The 27,419-nt window shown below is 43.0% G+C and overlaps 1 protein-coding gene across 18 annotated transcripts in view; it reads left to right on the top strand.

Annotated features, from left to right (window-relative positions):
• Positions 1-27,419, top strand: part of MACROH2A1 (macroH2A.1 histone) — an 81,770-nt gene that overhangs the window by 26,320 nt on the left and 28,031 nt on the right. For all 18 annotated transcript variants that reach the window (XR_015167434.1, XR_015167435.1, XR_015167432.1 and 15 more), the window contains exons 3-4: positions 7,654-7,760; positions 8,205-8,402. Coding sequence is in view for 14 of the 18 variants with exons in the window: in XM_086411684.1 (XP_086267810.1) it covers positions 7,654-7,760; positions 8,205-8,402 (305 nt within the window). In the remaining 4 variants the exon portion in view is untranslated. The remainder of the gene's footprint in view (positions 1-7,653; positions 7,761-8,204; positions 8,403-27,419) is intronic.

Genomic DNA, 27,419 nt, shown 5'->3' with positions numbered 1-27,419 from the left:
TCAGTCAGTGCCCAAGTGGGTAGAGCCAAATGTCTCCCTCAGACCTGGTCGCCAACTCCACTCCCAGGCAGCCGAGCTGTGCCATAGCTCCTAAATGGCATGTGTAAGCGCGGGCGACAGGCATCGCCAGTGACAGGCATGCACCTCCCCGTAGGATGGCAGCCCACCAAAGCCCCGCTCCGCTCCTTGTTTCCACTTCAGAAGTCTGTCTCAGAAATGGCACCACGTCAGGGTTCTTTAAGTGAGTTTCCTCTTTACATCACACTCCTCAAATCTTTTCATTTCAGCAGACATCTCTGATTGTTCACCCCTTTCTGAGATAAATTAAGAACAAATGGCTATGATTTTCCATATCAAAAACAAACATACATATTAACCATCTCCTTGTAAATGAATTTCAAGTCCTTGAAAGCAGTGAGCCGTGCGGAGAGGGCCCTGCCCGGCTGTTGGCCAGGCCTCCGGTTAGAGCAGGTTCCTCTGGCCTTCCCCAGCCACCTTGGCCTCCTGCCTTCCTCCTGGGGCCTCAACTTGTGCTGCCTCAGCAGCTGGCTCTGCTCCTGCGCACCACGCCACCCCCTGCCGGGTCAGACAAAAGCCCCAGAGCCCATCCCTAGGCAGAGGCTGCCTGTGGGGCCGCCCTGGGTGCTGCGTAATATCAAGGCAAGTCTGGCAGCACTGAGGTTAAGCAGGTTCAAGTGCATTTTTCAAACATATGTAAACTGTTAAGTGTAACAGCAAAGGGTAAACTATCAGGGGAGGAAACACCAGGTTTTCCATATTGCATCTCTCCTCCTCCTCTCAGCTCTCACGTACATCCCATCTATCCACCTAGCCAGACAGCCAGTTATTTTGATAGAGGACATCGAGGAAAAGAAAGAGTTTTCTTCTCCTAGAAATCAAGCCTGCTATACTCTATTAAGAGATAAAAGTGTGTGGTTGTGGCGTCAGTATTTGAAGTTGACTTTTACCAAGTGTTCTAGGCATGTAATTTGGTAACTCATTAATCCTCACAAGCCTAGAGGTGACCTCACGCCCCGTTTATAGAATGGGAAACTGAGGCACGGGTGTTTCTTGGCAAATCTCACAGCTCAGGGCAGGAGCTGGGATTCGCACCCAGCTTGTCTGACGGCATGCCCCTGCTTAACCATGGTGCTATGTGGGGCTGCAGCCACCATTGAAGATGGACCCAGGAGGTGAGCTCACACAGACCCTCCAGTGATCTGGGGAAGGAAGAGGAAGACTTTCCTGAGAGGCAAGATACTCAAGCACCAGACTGGGTTGGCGGGTTAGATGATGGTAATATTTGCCAAGAATCATAATCTTTTTCTTGTTAATGTGTATATGCAAAAGTACTAATTATTTATTTTAAAATGTGTAAAAGAATTAGCTTACTTTAGAAACTTGATACTAAGCTGCATTTCTTTCTTACTGGGAGACTTTGTGGGGAAGGTGGGATACTGGACTACATGCTGCCACCTGGACCCTGAGGAGGGGGGTCTGTCTTGTGGGCGTAACAGCAATGGCTGAGTTTGTGTGAGACTCAGAATATCTGCAGAAAAGTGACAGAATGGCTCATTGCTGCAAAATACCCTGTCCTCTGCCCAGAACATAACACCCCCAGTTACTGCTGTTCTGGGCAGAAGACAAGGTATTTTATTTTCCCTGTGGAATCACTGGTTCCTTGGAGGCCCCCGGGACAAGCAGAGTGGAGAGCTTTGCTGTGGCCCACAGGCGAGGCCCTGGTGCTGCAGGCCAATGGCTCAGTGGGCTTCAGTTCCTGCCACTCATCACCCGAAAAGGTGGATTCTGGGCTGCCGAGGGAATTGGAGGAAACTGGTGCAGTCAAGATGCAGGAAACACTTAGCAGTCAGTCTCCGATTGGGGTTGATTGGGTTAAGGCCTTCCAGAATAGTGTAAAACAGCTCTGAACTCAATGAACTGCTGATGGCAGCCTGATGAATGGAAGGAAATACAATAAACAGATTCCTTGTCACGTTGTTGGCTTCATAGCAAATATCTGTGTTCTCCCTGGGATTACGTGAACATTTGCTTTTCTTTGATTTCTGGTTGTTCTTTTTAATATTTCTTTTGTGAGAGAAGACGCTTCAAACAGTTCTGTAGCAGCCCCTGACTCTTTCCTTTGCAAGAGTTGTGTTTAAAGTTTGGCGCAGCCTCCACGCATCACCTGTTAGTTGTTAGGGGTCTAATTCTGCAAACCATGACTTCATCTCCCTGAAGGAAGATAGACACAATGCTTCAGTACAACAGATAGGACTATATGCAAGACGCTTGGAGAAGGAAAAAAAAGACACTAAGCCTTTGGTCTCTGAGTGAACTTGGAAAGTAGACCTGTCAGAGGCATTCACATTCAGACAGCTGGGCTGTAGCCGAGAAGGCTGCCAAATAATGCTGTTACTCAAGGCTGTGGGGATCTCGTCAAGTGGCCCTAAAATGGTCGCATTCCTCGTGGCCAGGGTATGGTGGGCCCAGGGGTGCCTCTGCCCTGCCTGCTGCTCTGAGGGGAGAGTAAGGTTGCATCACTAGGCATGTGATGGAGCCAGTGGCTCACCACTGGACAGGGACTGGCCAGGAGTTGGAGCCAGAGATACTCAGGTGTTTTACCAATTAGATCTTAAAAAGATCTTAGAACAGGAGACTGGCACACGAGTTGGCTAGTGTAACTCATCATTTGACCTGACCCCTTTGCAGGGTCTGTCACTGCGGAACTTCACCAAGCTGAGTTGTCTCAGAGGTGACCCCCCAGGCTCTGAGCCCCAAACCTGTCCCAGCGTCGGTCATTGGTGACAAAGTTAGAGGGGGTGCAGACCCTGGTCAGGGGTCTGTTTCTTTTCCTGCTAACCACTCTTTGCTGATTTCTTACAGATTCCATTTGTTTCGGTTACAGTCTCTGCACTGTGGCTCCTGAAACTCCCTCTGAGGCAGGATCCAAGCACAGAGCACTGCAAACCATGGAGAAAAGAATTTTCGTCTGTAAATGTGGTGCTTGTCTAGTTCTTGTTCTCAGAATCCCTTTTCTCAAAATAGACAGAGGCAAAAAAAATTTAGAGACACACAAAACCTTCTGAAATACAAGATGAATCAAGTGCAGCAAACCCTCCCTGGTAGGAAGGCATGGATTCCATTCAAGTCTAGGTAGAGCTGAAGCTGGCTCTGGCCTGGCCCAGGAGGGGCCTGTCCCCCTGGGCAGTGGGTACAGTGGCAGGAACCCAGGCATAGCCTTGAGCGCAGGGCTTCCACAGATGTGTCCTTGCTATCATTTGCAAAGCCAAGGATCACTTAACTAGGAAGGAAACTTAATCAGGAAATCTCCTTTAGTGGCGTGTGCCCTGCCCCAAATCCTGAGCACTCAGCGCCCTCTCTCCCGCCCTCCTGCAAACAGGCCCTGGAGAGCAGATGGGAACTGATCCATCTTGTTGAGTTGCTGGCATTTTGCACCTCTCCTCCCCCCCTGCAGCAGGCAGCCCTCTTTTAGCCAGGAAAGCCCTTTACGATTGCCGTTTCTAAAACTGGACTGAGGATGAAAGAGGGGAACATATTACTGAATCCTTGGCAAGGGGCGAGTTTGTGCTCTGGGTTCCTGCTTCTTTCTGGTCTCTTGTCAACTGCCCCAGCCCTCTGCCTGCCGCAGTGCAGGGGTAGGGTGGAGCCGGGAACACACTTCTCATAAAAGGTGTGTCTCTGAGGTGCTCCATCTTGTGTGTCCCTTGACGAAGGAGTTGCTATGGTAACTATCCATCTGGAAAACATGCAGGAGTAAACAGAAGATAAAGCTCTGGCTCAATCAACCAAACTCTGAACCTCTGCCCTTCTTTGTTACCCCATTTGATGCCGCTCCCTCCCTCCCGACAGGGCTGAGGGTCCACTCTTTGAAGACAGGGAGTGGGAGGGCCAGCTATCTTGGTCTTCACAGATCAAAAGTGAGCTGGAGTTTTGCAAAAAGAAAGGGGTTTTCTGGCTCCTTGGTGAAAAGGCAGAGGAATGACACAGAAAGGACACTTCAGCCTAGCTATTTCCAAGGTGCTAGATACTCCTTGCCGCACTCCACACACCTCCCCAAGCCCTCCATGTCCATCTCATCGTCACTCCCAGATGGATCCTGTCTGGCATCCCTGAGTCCAGGCTGAATTAGCAGTTGTCACTATTTAGTTGCTCTGTGGTGTCCAACTCTTTGCAACACTGTGGACTGTAACCCACCACACTCCTCTGTTCATGGATTTCCCAGGCAAGAATACTGGAGTGGGTTGCCGTTTCCTTCTCCAGGAGATCGTCCCAACCCAGGGATCGAACCCACGTCTCCGGCATTGCAGGTGGATTCTTTACCACAGAGCCACCGGGGAAGCCTTGAATTACCAGTCAGCACAATCCTTGAGATTTTGCAAGTGGAGAGACTTGGGCCATTAGAGATTTTCCCCATAATGTGAGAGTGTAGGGGTGTGTGGGGGCTGTGAAACTAGTGGCAGTTCAGGGGATTTCCTGGAGAATTGATCTTATTTCTCAGCTGTGGGTGCTGCTTAGTGGGAAGCACGCTGCTTCTCATGCTTGTGTTCCATACTGCCTGTCCCTCACCCAGATGCTGGAACACACTTGGAGTTCTGGTGACCCTTCCCCACCCTCCAGGTCTTTGCAATTCATCGTTACCACCTTCCCCACAGGAAAAAAGCTAAAGTAGTGATGCCAAAAATAAAATGACCACATCCCTCTTCCCCCTACCCCCACCAACGGCCACTGTGCCTTCTCTAGGGGAGAGCCTGCACCAGTACTCTGGGCAGGAAGAGGAAACAGGCCACCTCCACTTTCCCGAGAAACCGTAATTTCAAACGATCTTCTTACCACAGGGATGGGCTTAGGGCACTACTGTGGGTTTCTCTGTCTCTTTCTCTCTCTGTCTCTTTTTTAATGAGGGCCTGGTAACGGATTCTTAGCACATTATGGGGACAAAGTTGTAATACCCCAGCCCCCTTCTGTATATTCCTGCTGTAGATAGTGATGGCCCCGTGTTTCCTGTGGCCTCACAGTGGAGAAAGGCTGGGGAGGTGAGGGGTGGGAGAGGTCAGGAAGCCAGCCAAGCGGGCTGCAGCCCAGTGGTGCCAGCAGCCCCTCTCCAGCCTTCCTGCCACATGGGCTGGCTGTGGTGGCTCTCCTTCCTGTGCCCTGACTCCTAGGGTCTGGGATTCTGCTTGGCTTCCTCCAGGCGGTGAGTTGGACAATAGTGTTGTAGGTATACTGCCTCCTCCATGAACGGGGCAGAGTGGAGTTCAAGCTGGGCTCATTTCTGCAGCTGGACATCAGGTCACTTAAGCATCCCAAGCACTCTTTCTTGCTTGGTCATGATAGGGTCATCTCCTCTGGGCTTCGGCACACGCAGCCAACCATCAGTTACAGGGAAGCTTCAGTAAAATTGACGGGATCCTGGTACTCAGACTGTTTGGGGAACAGTCCTGTTGAAGCTAATGGATGAGGGTGGGAGGTGTATTGATTACATCCCCTTCCTCCCTGGGCCTCACTCTGGTGCCAAGCACATGCACATAAGGATCCCTGTGACCTGGGAGCATCAAGCAGGCAGAGCCTCAGGTGCCCCTGGTGTCCACTTGTCATCAGTGCAGCAATTATGGAATTCCTGCCTTGGATTGAGGGGAACCCTCCTGATCCAGCTATGGGTAGCCAAGCAGCTGCAGTTTGACACACGGACTCCTTTTGTATTGGGTTCATCTGTAATAGTGGTTTAACATTGTAAACCATGTAGGTTTAGTCACTAAGTTGTGTCCGACTCTTGCGACCCCATGGACTATAGCCCATTAGGCTCCTCTGTCCATGGGATTCTCCAGGCAAGAATACCAGAGTGGGTTGCCATTTCCTTCTCCAGGGTAAACCATGTAATATTGTAAAATTTAAATATGTGATTTTAATGTAGCTAGAATTTTTTTCCGCAGTTATTTTATAATGATGCCAAGTTTTAACTTTTTTTTTTTTTAAGCTTTACAAAATTGTATTGGTTTTGCCAAATATCAAAATGAATCCACCACAGGTATACATGTGTTCCCCATCCTGAACCCTCCTCCCTCCTCCCTCCCCATACCATCCCTCTGGGTCGTCCCAGTGCACTAGCCCCAAGCATCTAGTATCGTGCATCGAACCTGGACTGGCAACTCTTTTCTTACATGATACTTTACATGTTTCAATGCCGCCAAGTTTTAACTTTGCTGGACAAGTCTAGTGTTTACAACATAACTTTGAATATTATAAATCCTTTAGTACTAGGAAGAGGCCAGACTTGAGTTGAGCCCAGAAGGGTGGGCTAGATGGATATTGCAGGCAGGGCTGTGGTGTGGACAGAATTGCAGAAGTGGGGATGTAAGACACATTTGGGGACAGTCTGCATTTCTCATTAAGAAAATGAGACGAAAGTAACGAGGTTGACAGTTCACAAAGAGAACTAGGCCACCAAGGAGGGAAAAAAATCTCTTACTGAAGGGCATTTCCTCATTTCTCCCATCTTTGGTGCTTTTGGAGACCTGTCGTCTTGTCTGCTGAGACCTTGTCCCAAAAGATTGGTTAGTAACCTCTAACTTAGCACCAACTATAGGTCAGGCTCATCTCCTTCTGGGTTCTTAATTATTTTGTGGAAAATGTCAAATATACAGTATGTTAAGAGAGGAACTCTGATGTCTTACTCTCTCACGTCACAGTTGGACTTAACAGGTGTTAACTTTAACACCTTTGTTACGTCACCACATTTGTTTTCCTCTGTAGACTTTTTCAGAATTATTTGAGTAAATTGCAGATACCAGAGCCTTTCACCCCTAAATACTTCAGCATGTATCTCCTAAGGACAAGATGCTCCCTTCAAAGTGGTAGTACTGTTATCACACCCAAGAAAATCAGTAATTCCTTTGTGTCTACTATCCAGCCTACATTCAAATCTCAGTTGTCACCAGAATGACTTCTATAACTTCTTTTGCAATCAGGATCCCATTGAGTATTGACACTTTGTATCTGGCTGTTGTGTCTGTGTAGCCTCTTTTAATCTACTACACCCCACCTCTTTTCTTTTATGTTTTTATGATGTTGACTTTGTAAAGGGTGCAGTCATATCCTTCTAGTTTTGAATCTGAGTGTGCAGGCATTCAACATTGATTCTGTTACATTGATTCTGTTAACAGAAATGTACTGAGTAACATGCCACCTCCCCCTGACATCCCAGAAACCCCTTCATGACTCCTAGCTCAGGGGCCACACTGCTGGCCCCATGGGGTTGATGCTGATGATATCTGGCATGCTGGCTGTGGGCAGCCCTGTTCTGGGAAGAGAGTTCAAATCTGAGCTCTACCACCCCTCACTGAGGGCCTGTAGCTGGTGGTTCTTTCTCCTCTCTAAACCTCAGTTTTGCATGTCCACAACAAATGGGCTGGGCTAGGGGTCTCCCTTATTCCCTCAGCTTTGCCTCTCGACACCTTTGTGACTTGCCACCAAGTGTTTCCAGGCAGACCGCCTGCAGCTTCATGGCTCAGGGTAGGGTCAGGACACTGCTGCCTGCTCCCCTTCCCGACACCAAGAACAGAGGATTTGGAAGGGTGCACACAGCTCTCTGATGCTATAATGTGACCATACGCCCTTCCTCTCCTTTCCCCAAAGCGGAGATTCTGGAGCTGGCTGGCAACGCAGCAAGAGACAACAAGAAGGGCAGGGTCACGCCCCGGCACATCCTGCTGGCTGTGGCCAACGATGAAGAGCTGAATCAGGTATGGGGCTCTCCTCTGCCTCCCTGACCCAAACACCCCAGCAGGTGGTCTTGCGGCCCAAGAGCTGTCTGTCCAGAGGGAGGATGGTGTTTGGCTGGCTGTCAAGGGTGTGGACTGCTTGTGACTGTTAGCCACTTCCCTGCCCTCCCCCCACCCCCCATGGCAATTTTTCCCCAAGACTTTATTGGTTGGGGGTGGGGGGAATAAAGAAAGATATTTGACTCTCCTGGAAGAAAGATGGTTTGGAAACTCCACCCGAGTGAAGGAGTCTGAAGGCCTGCTCCCTGTGTAGTGAGCCAGGGTCCTGTTAGCATCCTTGTAGATGCCATAGAGGAGAGAGCTCTGCCAACCAAGAGCAGGAGCATGGGTGGGGAGGATTGACTTCTTGAAGGTCATGGACGGGGTGGTCCAGCTCACTTTCTGCTCATTTGGTTTTCCTGCAAGCTGCTAAAAGGAGTCACCATAGCCAGTGGGGGTGTGTTACCAAACATCCATCCAGAGTTGCTAGCGAAGAAACGAGGATCCAAAGGGAAATTGGAAGCCATCATCACACCACCCCCAGCCAAAAAGGCCAAGTCTCCGTCCCAGAAGAAGCCCGTGTCTAAGAAAACGGGGGGCAAGAAAGGGGCCCGGAAATCCAAGGTGAGTATGTGATTTGGCAGGGATGTGTGAGGTGTGGGGCCAGGCAGGGGCAGGTAGGTGGGGTCACAAGGGTGCCCCTTCCTGCTGAGGGCTCATTCCCCTCTCGGGGTGGGGGCCTATGGAAACAAACGGAGTCAAGTGGCCAAAGTCTGGATGCAAGTGGGAAACTAGATTTCCCTAGGCAGAGGTCATGTGAGGAGGTGCTGGGGCAGATAGCCCCAGGCTGGAAGGGGCCGGTGCCTGCCCTTCGAGGAGATGCCCACGCCTGTGGGGAGGGACCTGTGTGTGCAGGAGCTTCCCTGTGCGAGCAACTATCAAGTCCTGCCCAGAGGTGCCGGCTGCAACGCTTGCCTTTGACACGTCAGAACTGTTGTTGTGTTGCCATGGCTTCATGTCCTCTTCCGAGCCTGTTGTAGCAGGAATGGTTCAGACAGTTAGCTCTTTGAAATGATTGCCTTGTTAGGAGGAAAATGGATGTGTTGTCTGGGCTCCTCCTGCCAGACCCAGTTTGAACTGAGACTAGGCCATAGGTGCTGATCTTGTGGGGAGTGAAACCTTCTCGTGAGTGTGACCTAATGTCTTCTGGAGTAGGGCGGGCCAGCTGATCCCAAGCCAGGATCTGGCTCATCTGCCCTTTGGAGGCCCACGCCTTTAACTGGTTGTACTCAGCCATCTGAGACTCCCGGGTAACTGGGACGCATGCTCTCTGTTCCTCCTTGCTGGGCCCTGCCTCTCTGCTGTTGTCACAGACTCCAGGACCAGGAAGCTAGGGCCAGTGCTGCTCTGCGTTTAGTAAAATGGAATCTGAAGGCTGCCCTGTTCTATGGTGTTGTCTCAGGAGTCATCCTTCCGGCCCCCCAGTCAGACTAAGGAAATTCTTTGTGGCAGAAGGTGGCTTTCCTATTTTGTAAGTCATATCCCCTTGGAAATGCTGTGAGGGGTCTAATGCAGTGTCAGTGTCAGGACGTTTCTACCAGAGGCCTCACCGGAGTGAGATGGTGAGACACCTTCCCAGGACAGGTCTAGGAGCCTTGACCCAGAGCCACACACCAGCCCACGCTCCCAGCATGTCCCCTCCTCCAAGCTCGTCCAGAGATCAGGCAGGCCTTCACCAAATGGAGGGGTACCTTCTGAGACCTCTAACCTCCCACCCACACTGTTTGTGGACTCTTTAGCTAAGGTATTAAGAGGCTATATTTTTTATTCACCCGTCTGTATGTAGACAGTCACTTCCCTCATTCCCTCAGTTCAGTTACTGAGTCGTGTCCAACTCTTTGCGACCCCATGGACTGCAGAATGCCAGGCTTCCCTGTCCATCACCAACTCCTGGAGCTTGCTCAAACTCATGTCCATTGAGTTGGTGATGCTGTCTCATCCTCTGCCATCCCCTTCTGCCTTCAGTCTTCACTTTCCTGAAAACTACAAAATCAAAATTCTTCTTGCCCACAGAGCCTCTCAACCCCACCCCACCCCACCCTGCACACCAGGCTCAGAATCACTCCCACTTCTTTGAGAGAGAAACCTAATACTGGAGAGTGTCCTATAAGTTATTTCCAGACACTGCATTCCACCCAGCTCACAAGTCCTGGAGGAGGCTTGGGGCAGGCTAGGGGCAGGCAGGGGATTTCACAGAATGCTGTTACTCATTCCTGCTAACTATAAAATTAACAGATTGAACTGGTTTTTTTTTTTCCCCCTTACAACATTTGCATTTGTGGGGAGGGGCAGGACAGGGCAAAGCCAGGGCATCCTGGCTTTTTTAAATGTTAAAAAAGAAAACAGAGATGCCAAGTCCATCATCTCTTGATTGTGGGCCTCAGGGAGCTGGCTGCCCGCAGACCAGGGGCCAGTAGGAGCAGAGCTGCGTCCCTGCACGTAGCCTTCCTGTGCCGTGGCCAGAGTGTGGCCTTGTTCACATGGGCCACTGCTTCTTGATGTTTGAGCACCTCTTCAACTCCAGTGTGTCTGGCAGTCCTGGGTTGAACCTGATTCCCTATCATCCCCAGTCTACTGCCATAGTTTTTGCCCCATGACTTTATGAACTTCACAGCCTACCAAACATTGGGAATGCTTTTTCTTTCTTTTTGGACTCGAAATACAGAGGGCGTGTGTGTGTGTGTATGTCTTTAGCTTCTAGTAGCTATATTTGGAACTCGGTGTTTCTAATAACCATATGCCAATAATCACTTGAACACTCAACTTCTCCCTTGATTACAAAAGCAGGAAGTCTGTTATGGTGGTCTGTTTTTCTTCTACACAATAAAACACATTGTCTGCTTACTGTACCAGTATTTGGCTAACATTAAACCCTGGGGGAAGCTGAAATTGGAACCGTGAACAGCTAATTTTCAAAACATTTGTTTAATGTAAATTGTGGTGTCAGCTCCCAGAAACAGCAGAGAACCCTGCATCTCCAGGTTTAAGTGGAATGTTCTGAAAATAACCTTTCCAGAGACATGCAGAAAAAGCCTTAGTTACATGCTAAAGCACTTGTAGTGAAAGGGAGTTGGTATTTTTCAAGTGTCAACACTTGAATTCCAAATCATAATTTTTCCCCCAATTCTATGTAATTGGAAGATTTTGAAAGTCTGCAGTTGTGACAGCTGAGTCAGCTATAGTGGAAACTGTTAGAGAAGGCGACACAACGCACCAGGTGCTGGGCGTCCAGGGCCCTTGCAAGTGTCTTGGGGTTTCTCCTTCTAATTGGGTGGCCTCAGGTGATTCTGTGCCTCAGTTTACCCCCCCTAGTGAAACAGTGGGTTCCATTCCAGCCCTACAGTTTAGTGCTTTAATGAATATTTGTGTGGGTAGTGTGTGTGAATTTGGACGGTATGAAAGAGTATGTGGTAATAAAATCTCACTCACACCACAGTCCTCCCACTTCTCCCCAGAGCAGAGTTTCCATGCACCCTTTGAGAAAGTCTAAGCACATGAAAGCATGTGGATATATAAAGCCTTCCCGATACTACTAACTTTAAATATATATGTACACACACACATACATCTTTCAGTTCAGTTCAGTCGCTCACTCGTGTCCAACTCTTTGCGACCCCATGAACTGCAGCATGACAGGCCTCCCTGACCATCACCAACTCCCAGAGTCCACCCAAACCCATGTCCATTGAGTCAGTGATGCCGTCCAACCATCTCATCCTCTATCGTCCCCTTCTCCTCCTGCCCCCAATCCCTCCCAGCATCAGGGTCTTTTCCAATGAGTCAACTCTTCACATGAGGCGGCCAAAGTACTGGAGTTTCAGCTTTAGTATCAGTCCTTCCAATGAACATCCAGGGCTGATCTCCTTTAGAATGGACTGGTTGGATCTCCTTGCAGTCCAAGGGACTCTCAAGAGTCTTCTCCAACACCACAGTTCAAAAGCGTCAATTCTTCGGCGCTCAGCTTTCTTCACAGTCCAACTCTCACATCCATACATGAACACTGAAAAAACCGTAGCCTTGACTAGATGGATCTTTGTTGGCAAAGTAGTATCTCTGCTTTTGAATATGCTATCTAGGTTGGTCATAACTTTCCTTCCAAGGAGTAAGCATCTTTTTAATTTCATGGCTGCAGTCACCATCTGCAGTGATTTTGGAGCCCAAAAAATAAAGTCTGACACTGTTTCCACTGTTTCTCCATCTATTTCCCATGAAGTGATGGGACCAGATGCCAAGATCTTAGTTTTTTTAATGTTGAGCTTTAAGCCAACTTTTTCACTCTCCTCTTTCACTTTCATCAAGAGGCTCTTTAGTTCCTCTTCACTTTCTGCCATAAGGGTAGTGTCATCTGCATATCTGAGGTTATTGATATTTCTCCCGGCAATTTGGATTCCAGCTTGTGCTTCTTCCATGCCCAGCCTAGCATTTCTCATGATGTACTCTGCATAGAAGTTAAATAAGCAGGGTGACAATATACAACCTTGATGTACTCCTTTTCCTATTTGGAACCAGTCTGTTGTTCCATGTCCAGTTCTAACTGTTGCTTCCTGACCTGCATATAGGTTTCTCAAGAGGCAGGTCAGGGGGTCTGGTATTCCCATCTCTTTCAGAATTTTCCACAGTTTATTGTGATCCACACAAAGGCTTTGACATAGTCAATAAAGCAGAAATAGATGTTTTTCTAGAACTCTCTTGCTTTTTCGATGATCCAGCGGATGTTGGCAATTTGATCTATGGTTTGTCTGCCTTTTCTAAAACCAGCTTGAACATTTGGAAGTTCATGGTTCACGTATTGCTAAAGCCTGGCTTGAAGAATTTTGAGCATTACTTTACTAGCGTGTGAGATGAGTGCAATTGTGTGGTAGTTTGAGCATTCTTTGGCATTGCCTTTCTTTGGGATTGGAATGAAAACTGACCTTTTCCAGTCCTGCGGCCACTGCTGAGTTTTCCAAACTGTTGAATTTTCCAAATTTGCTGGCATATTGAGTGCAGCATTTTCACAGCATCATCTTTCAGGATTTGAAATAGCTCAACTGGAATTCCATCACCTCCACTAGCTTTGTTCATAGTGATGCTTTCTAAGGCCCACTTGACTTCACATTCTAGGATGTCTGGCTCTAGGTGAGTGATCACACCATCGTGATTATTCTGGGTCATGAAGATCTTTTTTGTATAGTTCTTCTGTGTATTCTTGCCACCTCTTCTTAATATCTTCTGCTTCTGTTAGGTCCATACCATCTGTTCTTTATCAAGCCCATCTTTGCATGAAATGTTCCCTTTTTATCTCTGATTTTCTTGAAGAGATCTCTAGTCTTTCACATTCTGTTGTTTTCCTCTATTTCTTTGCATTGATCGCTGAGGAAGGCTTTCTTATCTCTCCTTGCTATTCTTTGGAACTCTGCATTCAGATGCTCATATCTTTCCTTTTGTCCTTTGCTTTTCGCTTCTCTTTTATGAATCTTATTCCCCAGTGATTTGGCAGTGTGGTTTCAGTGGTTACTGGTGCCAGCTTTGTATTCCAGTTCTGATAGTTCCTGGCTGTGTGACTTTGGAAAGGTTATTTCTCTAGCATCTCAGTATCCTCATCTGTAAACTGGAGGTATGTCACAGGGTGGTTGGGAAGCTTAACAGAGAATCCATGTGGAATGCTTGCAGCAGTGTCTGGCACACATCAACTGTTTCTCTTACTCTCTTGGCAGTTGTTGTTCATCTTGGCATGTGAGCTGCTTTAGTATCTCATGGTGTGACCCCAGTTACTGATACTGTAAACAGAACCAGTGTACCCAGTTCTCTGTGGATTGTTCCTTGTGTCCACTCGGAGAAACTGTGCCATAGTGACCATCACTGTGCCTGGGTCTCTGTGTTCAAGTCATCTGTAGGAGAAAGTCCTCCAAGTGGACTTGCTGAAGGAGACAGTGTATTTTTAACCTTGATGGCTATTACTCACATATACAGCATATTATCCCATTAAGAAATTTTGAAAGTTGCCTTACTGTTTTCCCGTTTGACACTTGAGTTGTTGAAGGAAGATGCACGCGTGTTTTCTCGTCAGCGTGTGCTTGTTCCCCTTCTTGGTAGCGAGGGTATAGCACCTCGGTGCTCAGTGAGCTCTGGTCTGGTGAGGGAGGCAGAGTCATTACAGAAGCGGGGTGGGGGTGCGTGGCTCTCTGCCCGTGGCCAAGTGCAGTGACAGCAGGGCAGTGTCGCCTTTCATAGCTGGTCAGGGGAGGCTTCTCTGGGAAGGCCACACTTGGAGGAGGAGGTATCTAGGCATTCCAGTGACAGAGAAGAGAGCTCGTGGCACAGGGCGGGAGCACGCCTGACTCCTCCCAGAGAGAAGGGGGCAGGCCTTCGTGCGGGGTCCCCAACACATCATAGAAACCTGGGGACCGTTCTCAAAACAGAACACTGAAGATTCAAAGGAAACTGTGCCTAAATCTTCTAGGTTGAGACCCCTTGTCAGAAGGTTCGCCAAGATTCACAGGATAATATTTAGGGCATCGCCAGGAAGATAATTTTTGCCAAAAATTCTGATAAAAAGTTATCTCACCTCAGATTTTTCAAATATATATCCATGCTACCGCCTCAACTGAACTCCACCCTCATGTGTGAATCACTCTCCTTGATCAAGAAAATACATTTGCTCCTTTTTGCCTGGCGAAAAGCTGAAGATGATTTTGGGAGAGTGCCTCTTTCTTTTTTGAGAAATATTTTAAACTGCAAATGAGGGATGAATGTTCTGGTAAGGGATGCCAAAGAAAGGGATGGTTCTTTTGTGAAGATGCCATCCTTGCAAAATTTTGCTGACTTTTTAATGAAATTTCCAGAAATTCATACATCAGAGCAGATGAGACTTGGCCGAGATCATTAAGATCTTTTTTTGTACACTTCTGTGTATTCCTGCTACCTCTTCTGAATATCTTCTGCTTCTGTTAGGTCCATACCATTTCTGTCCTTTATTGTGCCCATCTTTGCATGAAATGTTTCCTTGGTGTCTCTAATTTTCTTGAAGAGATCTCTAGTGTTTCCCATTCTATTGTTTTCCTCTATTTCTTTGCATTGTTCACTTACCTCCCCTTGCTGTGCTTTGGGACTCTGTATTCAGATGGGTATCTCTTTCCTTTTCTCCTTTGCCCTTCACTTTTCTTCTTTTCTCAGCTATTTGTATAGTTAGTATTCATTGTCTCATATATTAAAAAGTTTTTTCTCCTGTGATAACAACTGTTAGGACCTACTCTCAGCAAATTTCCTGTGTTTCATACAGCAATGTTAACCATAGTCCTCATGTTGGATATTACATTCCTAGTACTTATCTGATAACTGGAAGTTTGTACCTTTTGACCACTTTCCTGCAATCCCTCCTCCCCCAATCCTCTGCCCCTAGTAACAGATCTGATCTTTTTTTCCTGTGAGTTTGGTTTTCTTGTTACTATTTTTTAAGATTCCACATATAAGAGAGATTATACGGTATATATGGCATTTTAATTTCTCTGACATATTTACTTAGCAGTGCTGTCAAGGTCCATCCATTTTGTCTCGAATGGCAGAATTTCCTTCATTTTTATGACTGATTAATACTTCTTTCTGTTTATATAGGGGGTATTAACTACGCCCCCTGTATATTAACTATACTATAAAGTGTGTCATACTTTATCCATCTTCCATTGATGGCCATTCTGGTTGTTTCCATATTTCTGTATCTTGGCTATTACATGTAATGCTGCAGTGAACGTGGAGTGCACATGTCCTATTGCAGACAGATTGTCTACCAGCTGAGCCACCAGGGAAGCCCAAGAATACTGGAGTGGGTAGCCTGTCCTTCTCCAGCAGATCTTCTGACCCAGCAATCGAACCCATTTCTCCTACATCGCAGATGGATTCTTTACCAGCTGAGCCACCAGGGAAGCCCTTATATCCGTTTGAGTTAGTGTTTTTGTTTCCTTTGGATGAATACTCAGAAGTGGAATTGCTGAATCATGTGGTAGTTCTATTTTTAATTTTTTGAGGAACCTCCACAATGTTTTCCAAGGTGGCTGCTCCAATTTATGTTCCCATCAACAGTGTACTAGAGTTCCCATTTCTCTACATTCTCACCAACACTTGTTATTTCCTTTCATTTTGATAATAGCCACTCTAACAGGTGTGAGGTGCTATATCACTATGGTTTTGATTTGCATTTTCCCTCATGATTAGTGATGTTGAGCACCTTTTCATGTACTGGTTGGCCATTTGTGTGTCGTCTTTGGAAAAGTGCTCTTGAGTTTTTAGCTCTTGCATTGTCAGAGTTTTTATATAGGTCCATAGGTTGCCTTTTCATTTTGTCAATTGTTTCTTTTGCTGTGTAGAAACCTTTTAGTTTAATATAGACCTACTTATTATGTTGCCTTTTCTTCTGGCATCAACTCCAAAATCATTGCCAATACAAATATCAAAGTGCTTACTGTCTGTTTTCCTCATGGAGTTTTATGGTGTCAACTCTTATGTTCAAGTTTTTAGTCTGTCGTGAGTTGATTTTTGTGTATAGTGTAAGATAGTGGTGCAGTTTTATTCTTTTCCATTGCTTGTTGAATTTCCCCAACAGTATTTATTGAAGACACTGTCCTTTCTCCATTGTATATTCTTGGCTCCTTTGCTGTGAATTAGTTGACCATATGTGCTGGTGTTTTTTTCTGGGCTTGTTATTCTGTTCCATTGTCTGCTTTTTGCCAGTGCCATACTGTTTTCATTACTACAGCTTTCCTATGTAGTTTGAAAATGAGAGAACATGGTGCCTCCAGATTTGTTGTTCTTTTTCAAGACTGCTTGGGATAGTTGAGGGTCCTTCATGGTTCCACACAGATTTTAAGATTGTTCTATTTCTTTTTAAAATGCCATTGGAATCTTTTTCACATTTTACTGTTTTCTTTTTTTTTTAACTGAAGTATTACTGATTTATAATATTGTTAATTTCTGCTGTAAAGCACAGTGATTCAGTTACACACACACGTTTATATATGCATTCTTTTTTTAAGAGCACATTTTTATCTTTTAAATTTTATATTGAAGTATATTTGATTTACATTGTTGTATTAGTTTTAGGTGTACAGCCAAGTTATTTTTGTTATACACATACCTGTTCTTTTATTTTTTAATTGGGGTACAGTTGCTTTACAATTTTGTGTTCGTTTTGCTGTACAACAAAGTGAACAAACTGTGTATACATATATCCCTTCCCTCTTAGACCTCCGCCTCTCCCCACACCCCATCCATCTAGGTCACCACAGAGCACTGAGCTGAGTTCCCTGCTTGGTCATTCTGACTGATGAGAAGTGATAGCTCATTGTGGTTTTGATCTGCACTTTCTGTAATAATTGGTTATGTTGAGCATCTTTTCGTGTGCCTTTTGGCCATCTGTATGGGCTTCCTAGTGGCTCAGTGGTTAAAAAAAAAACAAACAAAAAAACTTTGCTTGCAATGCAGGAGTTTGCCTGCCAAGCAGGAAACATGGGTTCAATCTCTAGGTCAGGAAGATCACCTGGAAAAGGAAATGGCAACCTACTTCAATATTCTTGCCTGGGAAATCCTATGGACAGAGGAGCCTGGCAGACTACAGTCCATGGGGTCACAAAAGAGTTGGCTATGACTCAGTGACTAAACGACAATAGTTGTCTTCTTTGGAGAAATGTCTGTTTAGGTCTTCTGCCCATTTTTTGATTGGGTTGTTTTTTTGTTATTGAGCTTCATGAGCTGTTTATATATTTTGGAGATTAATCTTTTGTCAGTTGCTTCATTTCCAAATATTTCATTCCATTCTGAAGGTTGTCTTTTTGTCTCATTTATGGTTATCTTTGTGCAAAAAGCTTTTACATTTAATTAGGTCCCATTTGTTTAGTTTTGTTTTTATTTTCGTTAGGAGGTAGGTAAAAAAAAAAAATCTGCTGTGATTTATGTCAAAGAGTGTTCTGCATATGTTTTCCTCTGATAGTTTTATAGTGCCAGGTCTTATGTTTAGGTCTTTAATTCATTTGGAGTTTATTTTTGTGTATGCTGTTTTTGTTGTTGTTCAGTCTCTCAGTCATGTCTGACTCTTCGTGACCACATGGACTTCCTGCTGCCCGCCAGGCTTCCTTCTTCACTATCTCCCAGAGTTTGTTGAAACTCATGTCTGTTGAGTTGATGATGCAATCCAACCATCTCATCTTCCATCCTCCCCTTCTTATGCCCTCAGTCTTTCCCAGCATGAGGGTCTTTTCCAGTGAGTTGGCTCTTCACATCAGGTGGCCAAAGTACTGGAGCTTCAGCTTCACCATCAGTCTTTCCAGTGAATATTCGGAGCTGATTTCCATTAGGATTGGCTGGTTTGTTTTAATTGCTGTCCAAGGGACTCTCAAGAGTCTTCTGCAGCATCACAATTTGAAAGCATCAATTCTTAGACATTCAGTGTGGTGTTAGAGAATGTTCTCATTTCACTCTTTTACATATAGCTGTCCAGTTTTCCCAGCACTGCTTGTTGAAGAGACTGTCTTTTCTCCATTGTATATTCTTGCCTCCTTTGTCATAGATTAAGTGTGTAGCTTTATCTATGAGCTTTCTAGTCTGTTCCATTGGTCTATATTTCTGTTTTTGTGCCAGCACCACACTGTCTTGATGACTTAGCTTTATGCTATAGTCTGAAGTCAAGGAGCCTGATTCCTCCAGCTCCATTTTTCTTTCTCAAGCTTGCTTTGGCTATTTGGGATCTTTTCTGTTTCCATACAAATTATAAAATTTTTTGCTCTAATTCTGTGAAAAAATGCCATTGGTAATTTGATAGGGATTGCATTGAACCTGTAGATTATTTTGGGTAGTATAATCATTTTTGCAATATCAATTCTTCCGATACAAGAACGTGGACTATCTCACTATCTGTTTGGGTCATCTTTAATTTCTTTCATCAGTGTTTTATAGTTTTCTGAGTACAAGTTTTTACCTCCTTTGGTAGGTTTATTCCTAGGTATTTTATTCTTCTTGTTGCAATGATAAATGGGATTGTTTCCTTAATTTTTCTTTATGATCTTTTATTGTTAGTGTATAAGAACAAAACATTTCTGTGCATTGATTTTGTATTCTGCAACTTTACCAAGTTCATTGATTAGCTGTAGTAGTTTCCTGGTGGCATCTTTAGGATTTTCTATGTATACTATCATGTCATTGGCAAACAATGACAGTTTTACTTCTTCAATTTGAATTCCTTTTCTTTCTTTTTCTTCTCTGATTGCTGTGGCTAGGGCTTCCAAAACTATGTTGAATAATAGTGGTGAGAGTGGACACCTTTGCCTTGTTCCTGGTCTTAGAGGAAATGGTTTCAGTTTTTCACGATTGAGAATGATGTTTGCTGTGAACTTGTTGTGTATGGACTGTATTATGTTGAAGTAGGTTTCCTCTATGCCCACTTTCTGGAGATTTTTTTTTTTTTTTTTTTAGTCATAAATGGGTGTTGAGTTTTGTCAAAAGCTTTTTAAGCACCTATTGAGAGCATATGGTTTTTATTCTTCAGTTTGTTAATGTAGTATGTCACAGTGATTGATTTGCAGATATTGACAAATCCTTGCATCTCTGGGATAAATCCCACCTAATCATGGCATATGATCCTTTTGATGTATTGTTGGGTTGGTTTGATAGTATTTTGTTGAGGGTTTTTACATCTATATTCATCAGTGATATTGGCCTGTAATTTTCTTTTTCTGTGATATCTTTGTCTGGTTTTTGGTATCAGGGTGATGGTAGCCTTGTAAAGTGAGTTTGGGAGTGTTGCTTCCTCTACAGTTTTTTGGAAGAATTTGAGGAGGATGGGTGTTAATTTTCCTCTAAATTTTTAATAAAATTCACCTGTGAAGCCATGTGGTCCTGGACTTGTGTTTGTAAGGAGTTTTTAAGTCAGAGTTTCAATTTCAGTACTTGTGATTGGTCTGTTCATATTTTCTGTTTCTTCTTGGTCCAGTCTTGGGAGATTGTACCTTTCTAAGAATAGTCCATTTCTTCTAGACTGTTTATTTTCACTGGCATATAGTTGCTTGCAATAGTCTCTCATGATTTTTTATGTTTCTGTAGTGTTTGTTGTAACTTCTTTTTCATTTCTACTTTTATTGATTTGAGTGTTCTCCCTTTTTTTCTTGATGAGTTTGGCAAAGGTTGGGATTTGATAATATCGCAAAAGCACCTCTCTACCACCTTGTTGTGGCTTCTTCTTTTCTTTGAAAATATCTTTTTTTGGTAGGTTCTATTTTTTGTCAATGTTTGCTCAGCAGTTGTGATTTTTTTTAATTAAAAAATTTTAACAGCAATAACATTTTGTATTGGGGTCTAGCTGATTAACAGTGTTTTGGTAGTTTCAGGTGAACAGTGAAGGGACTCGGCCATACACACACATGTATCCATTCTCCCCCAGACTCCCCTCCCGTCCAGGCTGCCACATAACATTGAGCAAGTTCCATGTGCTCTACAGTAGGTTTTTGTTGGTTCTCCATTTTAAATATAGCAGCATGTACACGACCTTCCCAAAGTCTCTATCCCGTCCACCTGGCAACCATAAGTTCATTTTCGAAGTCTGTGAGTCTCTCTCCTGTTTTGTAAGTTAGTTCATTTGTATAATTTCTTTTTAGATTCCACATATAAGAGATGTCATATGATATTTCTCCTCTGTCTGACTTACTTCACTCCATATGACACTCTCTAGGTCCATCCATATTGCTGCAAATGGCATTATTTCATTGCTTTTAATAGCTGAGTAATATTCCATTGTATATATGTACCACATCTTCTTTATCCATTTCTCTGTCGATGGACATTTAGGTTGCTTCCATGTCTTGGCTGTTGTAAACCATGCTGCAGTGAACATTGGGATGCATTTATCTTTTCACGCCATGTTTTTCTCTGGATATATGCCCTGGAGTGGGATTATGGTCATATGGTGGCTCTATTTTTCGTTTTTTAAGGAACATCCATACTGTTCTCCATAGTGGCTATACCAATTTACATTGCCACCAACAATGCAGAGAAGGGTTCCCTCCTGTCCACACCCTCTGCAACATTTGTTGTTTGTGGATTATATGATGATAGCCATTCTGACAGGTGTGAGGTGATATCTCCTTGTAGCTTTGATTTGCATTTCTCTAATAACATGATGTTGAACATCTTTTCATGTGTTTATTGGCCATTTGTATGTATTCTTTGGAGAAATGTCTATTCAGGTCTTCTGCCCATTTTTTGGTGCTATTTCATAAGCTGTTTGTAAATTTTGGAGATTAATCCCTTATCAGTCACATCCTTTGCAAATATTTTCTCCTAATCTGTGGGTTGTCTTTTTGTTTATTTTCTTTGCTATGCAAAAGCTTTTGAGTTTAAGTAGGTCTCATTTATTTATTTTTGCTTTTATTTCCATTATTCTGGGAGATGGATCAAAAAAGATGTTGCTGTGATTTATGTCAGAGGGTGTTTTGCCTATGTGTTCCTCTAGGTATTTTATACTGTCTGGTCGGACATTTAGGTCTTTAATTCATTTTGAGCTTATTTTTGTGTATGGAGTTAAGGAATGATCTAACTTCTTCACATGTGGCCATCCAGTTTTCCCTAGCACTGTTTGTTGAAGAGACTGTCTTTCCAACACTGTGTAGTCTTGCCTCCATTGTCATAGGTTCGTTGGCCATAGGTGCATGGGCTTATTTCTGAGTTTTCTGTCCTGTTCCATTGATCTATGTTTCTATTTTTGTGCCAGTACCATACTGTTTTGATGGCTGTGAGTTTGTAGTTTAGTCTGAAGTTAGGGAGCCTGATTCCTATGGCTCCATTTTTCTTTTTCAAGATTGCTCTGGCTACTCAGGGTCAGGTCTCCGTACAAATTTTGAGGATTTTTTTGTTTTAGTTCTATGGAAAATGCCATTGGTAATTTGATAGGGATTGCATTGAATCTGTAGATTGCCTTGGATAGTACAGTCATTTTGACAGTATGGATTCTTCCAATCCACAAACTTGGTATATCTTTCCATCTGTTTATGTTTTCTTCAGGTTCTTTCATCAGCATCTTAGTTTTTGAAATAAAGGTCTTTTGTCTCCTTAGGTATGTTTATTCCTAGGTATTTTATTCTTTTTGATGCAGTGGTAAATGGAATTGCTTCTTGAATTTCTCTTTATGATCTTTCATTGTTAGTGTATAGGAATGCAGCATATTTCTGTGTGTTAATTTTGTAACCTCCAACTTTACCATATTCGTTGATGAGTTCTAGTTGTGTTCTGGTAGCATCTCTAGGGTCTTCTTTGTACAGTATGATGTCATCTGCAAACAGTGACAGTTTAACTTCTTTCCCAGTTTGGACTCCCTTTACTTCTTTTTCTTCTCTGATTGCTACAGCTTGGACGTCCAAAACTGCGTTGAAAAAAGTGGTGACAGTGCATATCCTTGTCTTGTTCCTGATATTAGAGGAAATGCTTTCAGCTTTCCAGCACTGGATATGATGCTAGCTGTAGGTCTGGCGGTTTGTCGTGTGTGCTGTGCTTAGTTGCTCAGTGTGTCCCGACTCTACAACCTCATGAACTATCGCCCGCCAGGCTCCTCTGTCCATGGGGATTCTCCAGGTAACTGGCCTTTGTTATGTTGAGGTATGTGCACTCTATGCCCACTTTCTGGAGAGTTTCTTTTTATCATAAACGGGTGCTGAATTTTGTCAAAAATTTTTTCTGTGTCTTTGAAATGATCATATCCAATTTGTTGATACGGTGTATCCCATTGATTGATTTGTAGATGTTGAAAAATCTTTGCATCCTAGGGTTGAATCCCACTTGATCATAGTGTATGATCTTTTTAATGTATTGTTGGATACAGATTGCTGGTATTTTGTTGAGAATTTTTACATCTATGTTCATCAGTGATATTGGCCTGTAATTTTCTTTTTTTCTGGTATCTTTGTCTGGTTTTAGGATAAGGGTGATGGTGGCCTCATAAAATGAGTTGGGAAGTTTTCTTCCTCTGTGACTTTTTGGGACAGTTTCCGAAGGATAGGTGTTAACTCTTCTCTAAATATTTGATAAAATTCACCTGTGAAGCAGTCAGGTCATGGACTTTCATTTGCTGGGAGGTTTTTAATTATGGTTTCAATTTCAGTGATTGTGATTGGTCTGTTCATATTTTCTATTTCCTCCTGGTTCAGTCTTGGGAGATTGTACCTTTCTAAGAATAGTCCCATTTCTTCTAGATTGTTTATTTTCACTGGCATATAGTTGCTTGCAATAGTCTCTTACAATTTTTTATATTTCTGTAGTGTTTGTTGTAACTTCTTTTTCATTTCTACTTTTATTGATTTGAGTCTTCTCCCTTTTTTTCTTGCTGAGTCTGGCTAAAGGTTGGGATTTGATAATATCACAAAAGCACCTCTCCTACCATCTTGTTGTGGCTTCTTCTTTTCTTTGAAAATACCTTTTTTGTTGGATTCTAGTATTTTTTGTCACTGGTTGCTCAACAGTTTTGATTCTGATGTTTTCATGAGAGGAGGTAAGCTCAGGCCCTTCTGTTCCACCATCTCGCAGAGATCTCTCTCCATTGGAATTTTGATAGGAATTGTAATGGATCTGTCAATTACTTTGGGTAGTATGAACATTTTAATGGTATTAATTTTTCCAATCCTTGAGCATAGAATATCTTTCCATTTATTTGTGTGTTTAATTTCTTTCATCAATGTCTTATGGTTTTCACTGTGCAGGACTTTCACCTTCTTGTTTAAGAATAATCCTTGGTATTTTTTTTCCTTTTAATGTGGTCGTAAATTGTTTTCTTAATTTCTGTTTATGATAGCTCATTATCAGTGTATGTTTTGAAACACTGCAGAACACCATGTATTGATTTTTTTTGTCCTGCAACTTTACTGAATTCATTTATTCTTTTTTTTTTTTTTGGTGGAGACTTTAGAGCTTTTTGTGTATAATATCATGTCATGTTCAAATAGTGACAATTTTACTTCTTTCTTTCTGAGTTGGATACCTTTTCTTGCCTGATTGCTTGTGGCTAGAACTTCCAATACTACATTGAGTAAAAGTGTCAAGAGTGTGCATCCTTGTTGTGTTCCTAATCTTAGAGGAAAAGCTGTCAGCTTTTCACCATTGAATCTGATATTAGCTATGGGCTTGGCATATATGATCTGTATTATGTTGGGGTATGCTTCTTCTGTACTTACTTTGCTGAGGGTTTTTCATCACAAATGTTGAAGTTTTTCAGTTGCTTTTTCTGTATCTATTGATGTGATCATGAGTTTTATCCTTCATTTGTTGATATGGTGTATCACACTGATGGATTTGCAGATGTTGGACCATTTTTCTATCCCTGAAGTAAGCTCCACTTGATCATGGTGTATTATCTTTTTAATGTATTGTTGAATTCAATTTGCTAATATTTTGGTGAGCATTTCTTATCTGTGTACATTAGGGGTATTGGCCTTTAATTTTCTTTTGGTGTCCTTGTTTTGGTAGGATAATGCTCTGTCTCCTTTATACTTTAATAAAACTTTATTATACAAAAGCTCTGAGTGATCAAGTCTCATCTCTGGCCCTGGATTGAATTCTTCTCCTCTGGAGGCCAAGAATCCCGGCATCTTTGCATGGTTCAGCAACAACCTTTCAGTAGCTTGATAGGGATTGTGTTGAATCTATAGATTGCTCTGGGTAGTATACTAATTTTCACTATATTGATTTTTCCAATCCACAAACATGGTATATTTCTCCATCTATTTGTGTCATCTTTGATTTCTTTCATCAGTGTTTTATAGTTTTCAATATATAGGTCTTTTGTTTCTTTGGGTAAATTTATTCCTAAGTGTTTTATTCTTTTCATTGCAGTGGTGAATGGGATTATTTCTTTTGATTTTCTGGAAGGAAGATCTGTCCATTGATGAAAATAGGATATAAAGTCTCCTATTATAATTGTGTTGCTGTCTGTTTCTTCCTTTAGGTCTGTTAATATTTGTTTTATAAATTTATTTGCTCCTATGTTAGGTGTATAAATATTTACACATATTATATCCTCTTGTTGGGTTGACTTGTTTATCATTATGCAATGTCATTCATTGTCTGTTGTTTTAAAGTCTATTTTGTCCCATAGAAGTATAGCTACCTCGGCTTTCTATTGATTTTTATTTGCATGGAAAATGTGTTTCCATCCCTTTACTTTCAGTCTGTGTATATTCCTACATCTGAAATGGGTCTCTTGTAGGCAGCACGTCAATGGGTGTTATGTATTCATCCACTCAGCCACTCATTGTCTTTTGATTGTAGAATTGAGTACATTTACATTTTAAGTAACTATTGATAGGTATGTACTTATTTCCATTTTAATTGTTTTTGTCTGTTTTGTAGTCCCTCTGTTCCTTTATTTTCATGCTTTCTTCCTTTGTGGTTTGATGATTTTCTTTAGTAGTATGCTTACATTTCTTTCTTTTTGCGTATCTGCTGCTGCTGCTAAGTCACTTCAGTCATGTCCGACTCTGTGTGACCCCATAGACAGCAGCCCACCAGGCTCCCCCATCCCTGGGATTCTCCAGGCAAGAACACCAGAGTGGGTTGCCATTTCCTTCTCCAATGCGTGAAAGTGAAAAGTGAAAGGGAAGTCGCCCAGTCGTGTCCGACTTTTAGCGACCCCATGGACTGCAGCCCACCAGGCTCCTCCATCCATGGGATTTTCCAGGCAAGAGTACTGGAGTGGGGTGCCATTGCCTTCTCTTATGGGCTTATTCTTTACCTTGAGGCTTATGTATAACAACATAACAGTCTATTTAAAATTGATAACAAGTTTGATCCCATTCAGAAGCTCTACACTTTTACTCTTCCCTCCATGTTACATTTCTTTGCTTGTGTGTACTTGCATGCGTGCTAAGTTGCCTCAGTCGTGTTCAACTCTTTGCAACCCTGTGGACTCCTCTGTCCATGCCAGGTTCCTCTGTCCATGGGATTCTTCAGGCAAGAATACTGGAGTGGGTTGCCATACCTTCTTCCGGGGATCTTCCCAACCCAGGGATAGAACCCACGTCTCTTGTGTCTCCTGCATTGGCAGGCAGATTCTTTTCCACTAGCACCATCTGGGAAGCCTCTTCTTGCGTATGTCCTTAACTAATTACTGTAGTTAGTTATTTTTAGTACTTTTAACTTTTATGCTAGCTTTATAAGTTAATAATCTACCACCTTTGCTATGTATTTGTAAATCTTTACCAGTGACACATACTTTTGTAGATTTTCCTGTTGGTAAATTAGTGCCCTTTCCATTGAGCTTAAAGAAGTCTTTATTATTTCTTGTAAGGTGAGTTTAGTGGTGATGAACTCCTTTAGCTTTTGCTTCTCTGGAGAACTGTTATCTGTATTCTTCACTTCTCAAGTAGAACTTTGCTGGGTGGAGTATTCTTAGTGGGAAGTTTTTTTTTTTTTTTAAACTTTTAGCACTTAGGAAAATCAAGGCATTTCCTTCTGGCCTGCAAAGTTTTAGCTGAAAAATCTGCTGGTAATCTTATGGGTTTTTTTGGGTAACAAGTTGTTTTTTCTTGCTGTTTTAAAGATTCTCTCCTTATCTTTAACTTTTGCCACTTTAACTATAATGTGTCTTGGCATGGATTTCTTTGCATTCATCTTATTTGGAACTCTTTCAGGTTCCCAGCAGGATTTTCTTTTTTATGGCTAAATAATATTCCATTGTATGTATGTGTTTGCACATTTTCCTTATCCATTTATTTGTTGATGGGCACTTATGTTGTTCCCATGTCTTGGCTATTGTAAATAATGCTCCAGTGAACATGGGGTGCAGATATCTCCTCATAAAATGTTTTCATTTCCTTTGAATACATTCCCAGAAGTAGAATTGCTATAGCACATGGTAGTTCTATTTTTTATTTCTTGAAGAATCTTTATATTTTTTTTTTCCGTAGTGACTGGACCAATTTACAGTATGGGGCAACAGCTTTAGTGCAGATGACCATATGCAAATGAATGCTTGCTGAAAATTACCAGTTTTAATTACCACAGGCTAAGCTTTGTAACCTGACTGCATAGGCAGCTGCTGGCTTGTATGAGGATCACAGGGAGCCTTTCAGGCCCCTCCTCCCAGTAAAACCAGTTCCAATTCCCAGATGCCTGAAATTCTATCATTTAGGGCTTTCTGATCTCTTAAAATTCATGTATCCTTGGACAGAAGCAGTAAATCTTTGTCTACTTATCAACTGCACTCCATTCCCAAGCATTTACTGAATATCTCCTGTATGAGTGGTGGTCACTGGGTAGACCATTGGCTTTAACAGTTTTTTGCTCGCATACTTCCTAAAGCAGTTTTGAAAATCTTCATATCTCATACATCTAAAATTTGACAACTAAACTTCTCATACTAATAAATTTAAATATCTATAAAGGGCATAATTTTGATATAAATACTGAAATTTAAAAAGAAAGCTCTTTCATCACTCCTTTAAATGTATCCAAGTAAATCTAATTACTGTGATGGTTTGATATACCATAAAATACACAAGCAGGCTCTTTTTTAACAGTTGGAAAATCTGCATCATTTTTCTCCTTTGAACCCTTGTTTCCCTTCCCTTTCTCCAGAAA

The sequence above is a fragment of the Bos grunniens genome, chromosome 7 (assembly GCF_055505025.1).
Source record: "Bos grunniens cultivar Pamir isolate PY7600 chromosome 7, Bosgru_T2T1.0, whole genome shotgun sequence".
NCBI classification, from domain to species: Eukaryota; Metazoa; Chordata; class Mammalia; order Artiodactyla; family Bovidae; genus Bos; species Bos grunniens.
This window is presented reverse-complemented; position numbering and strand designations above follow the sequence as displayed.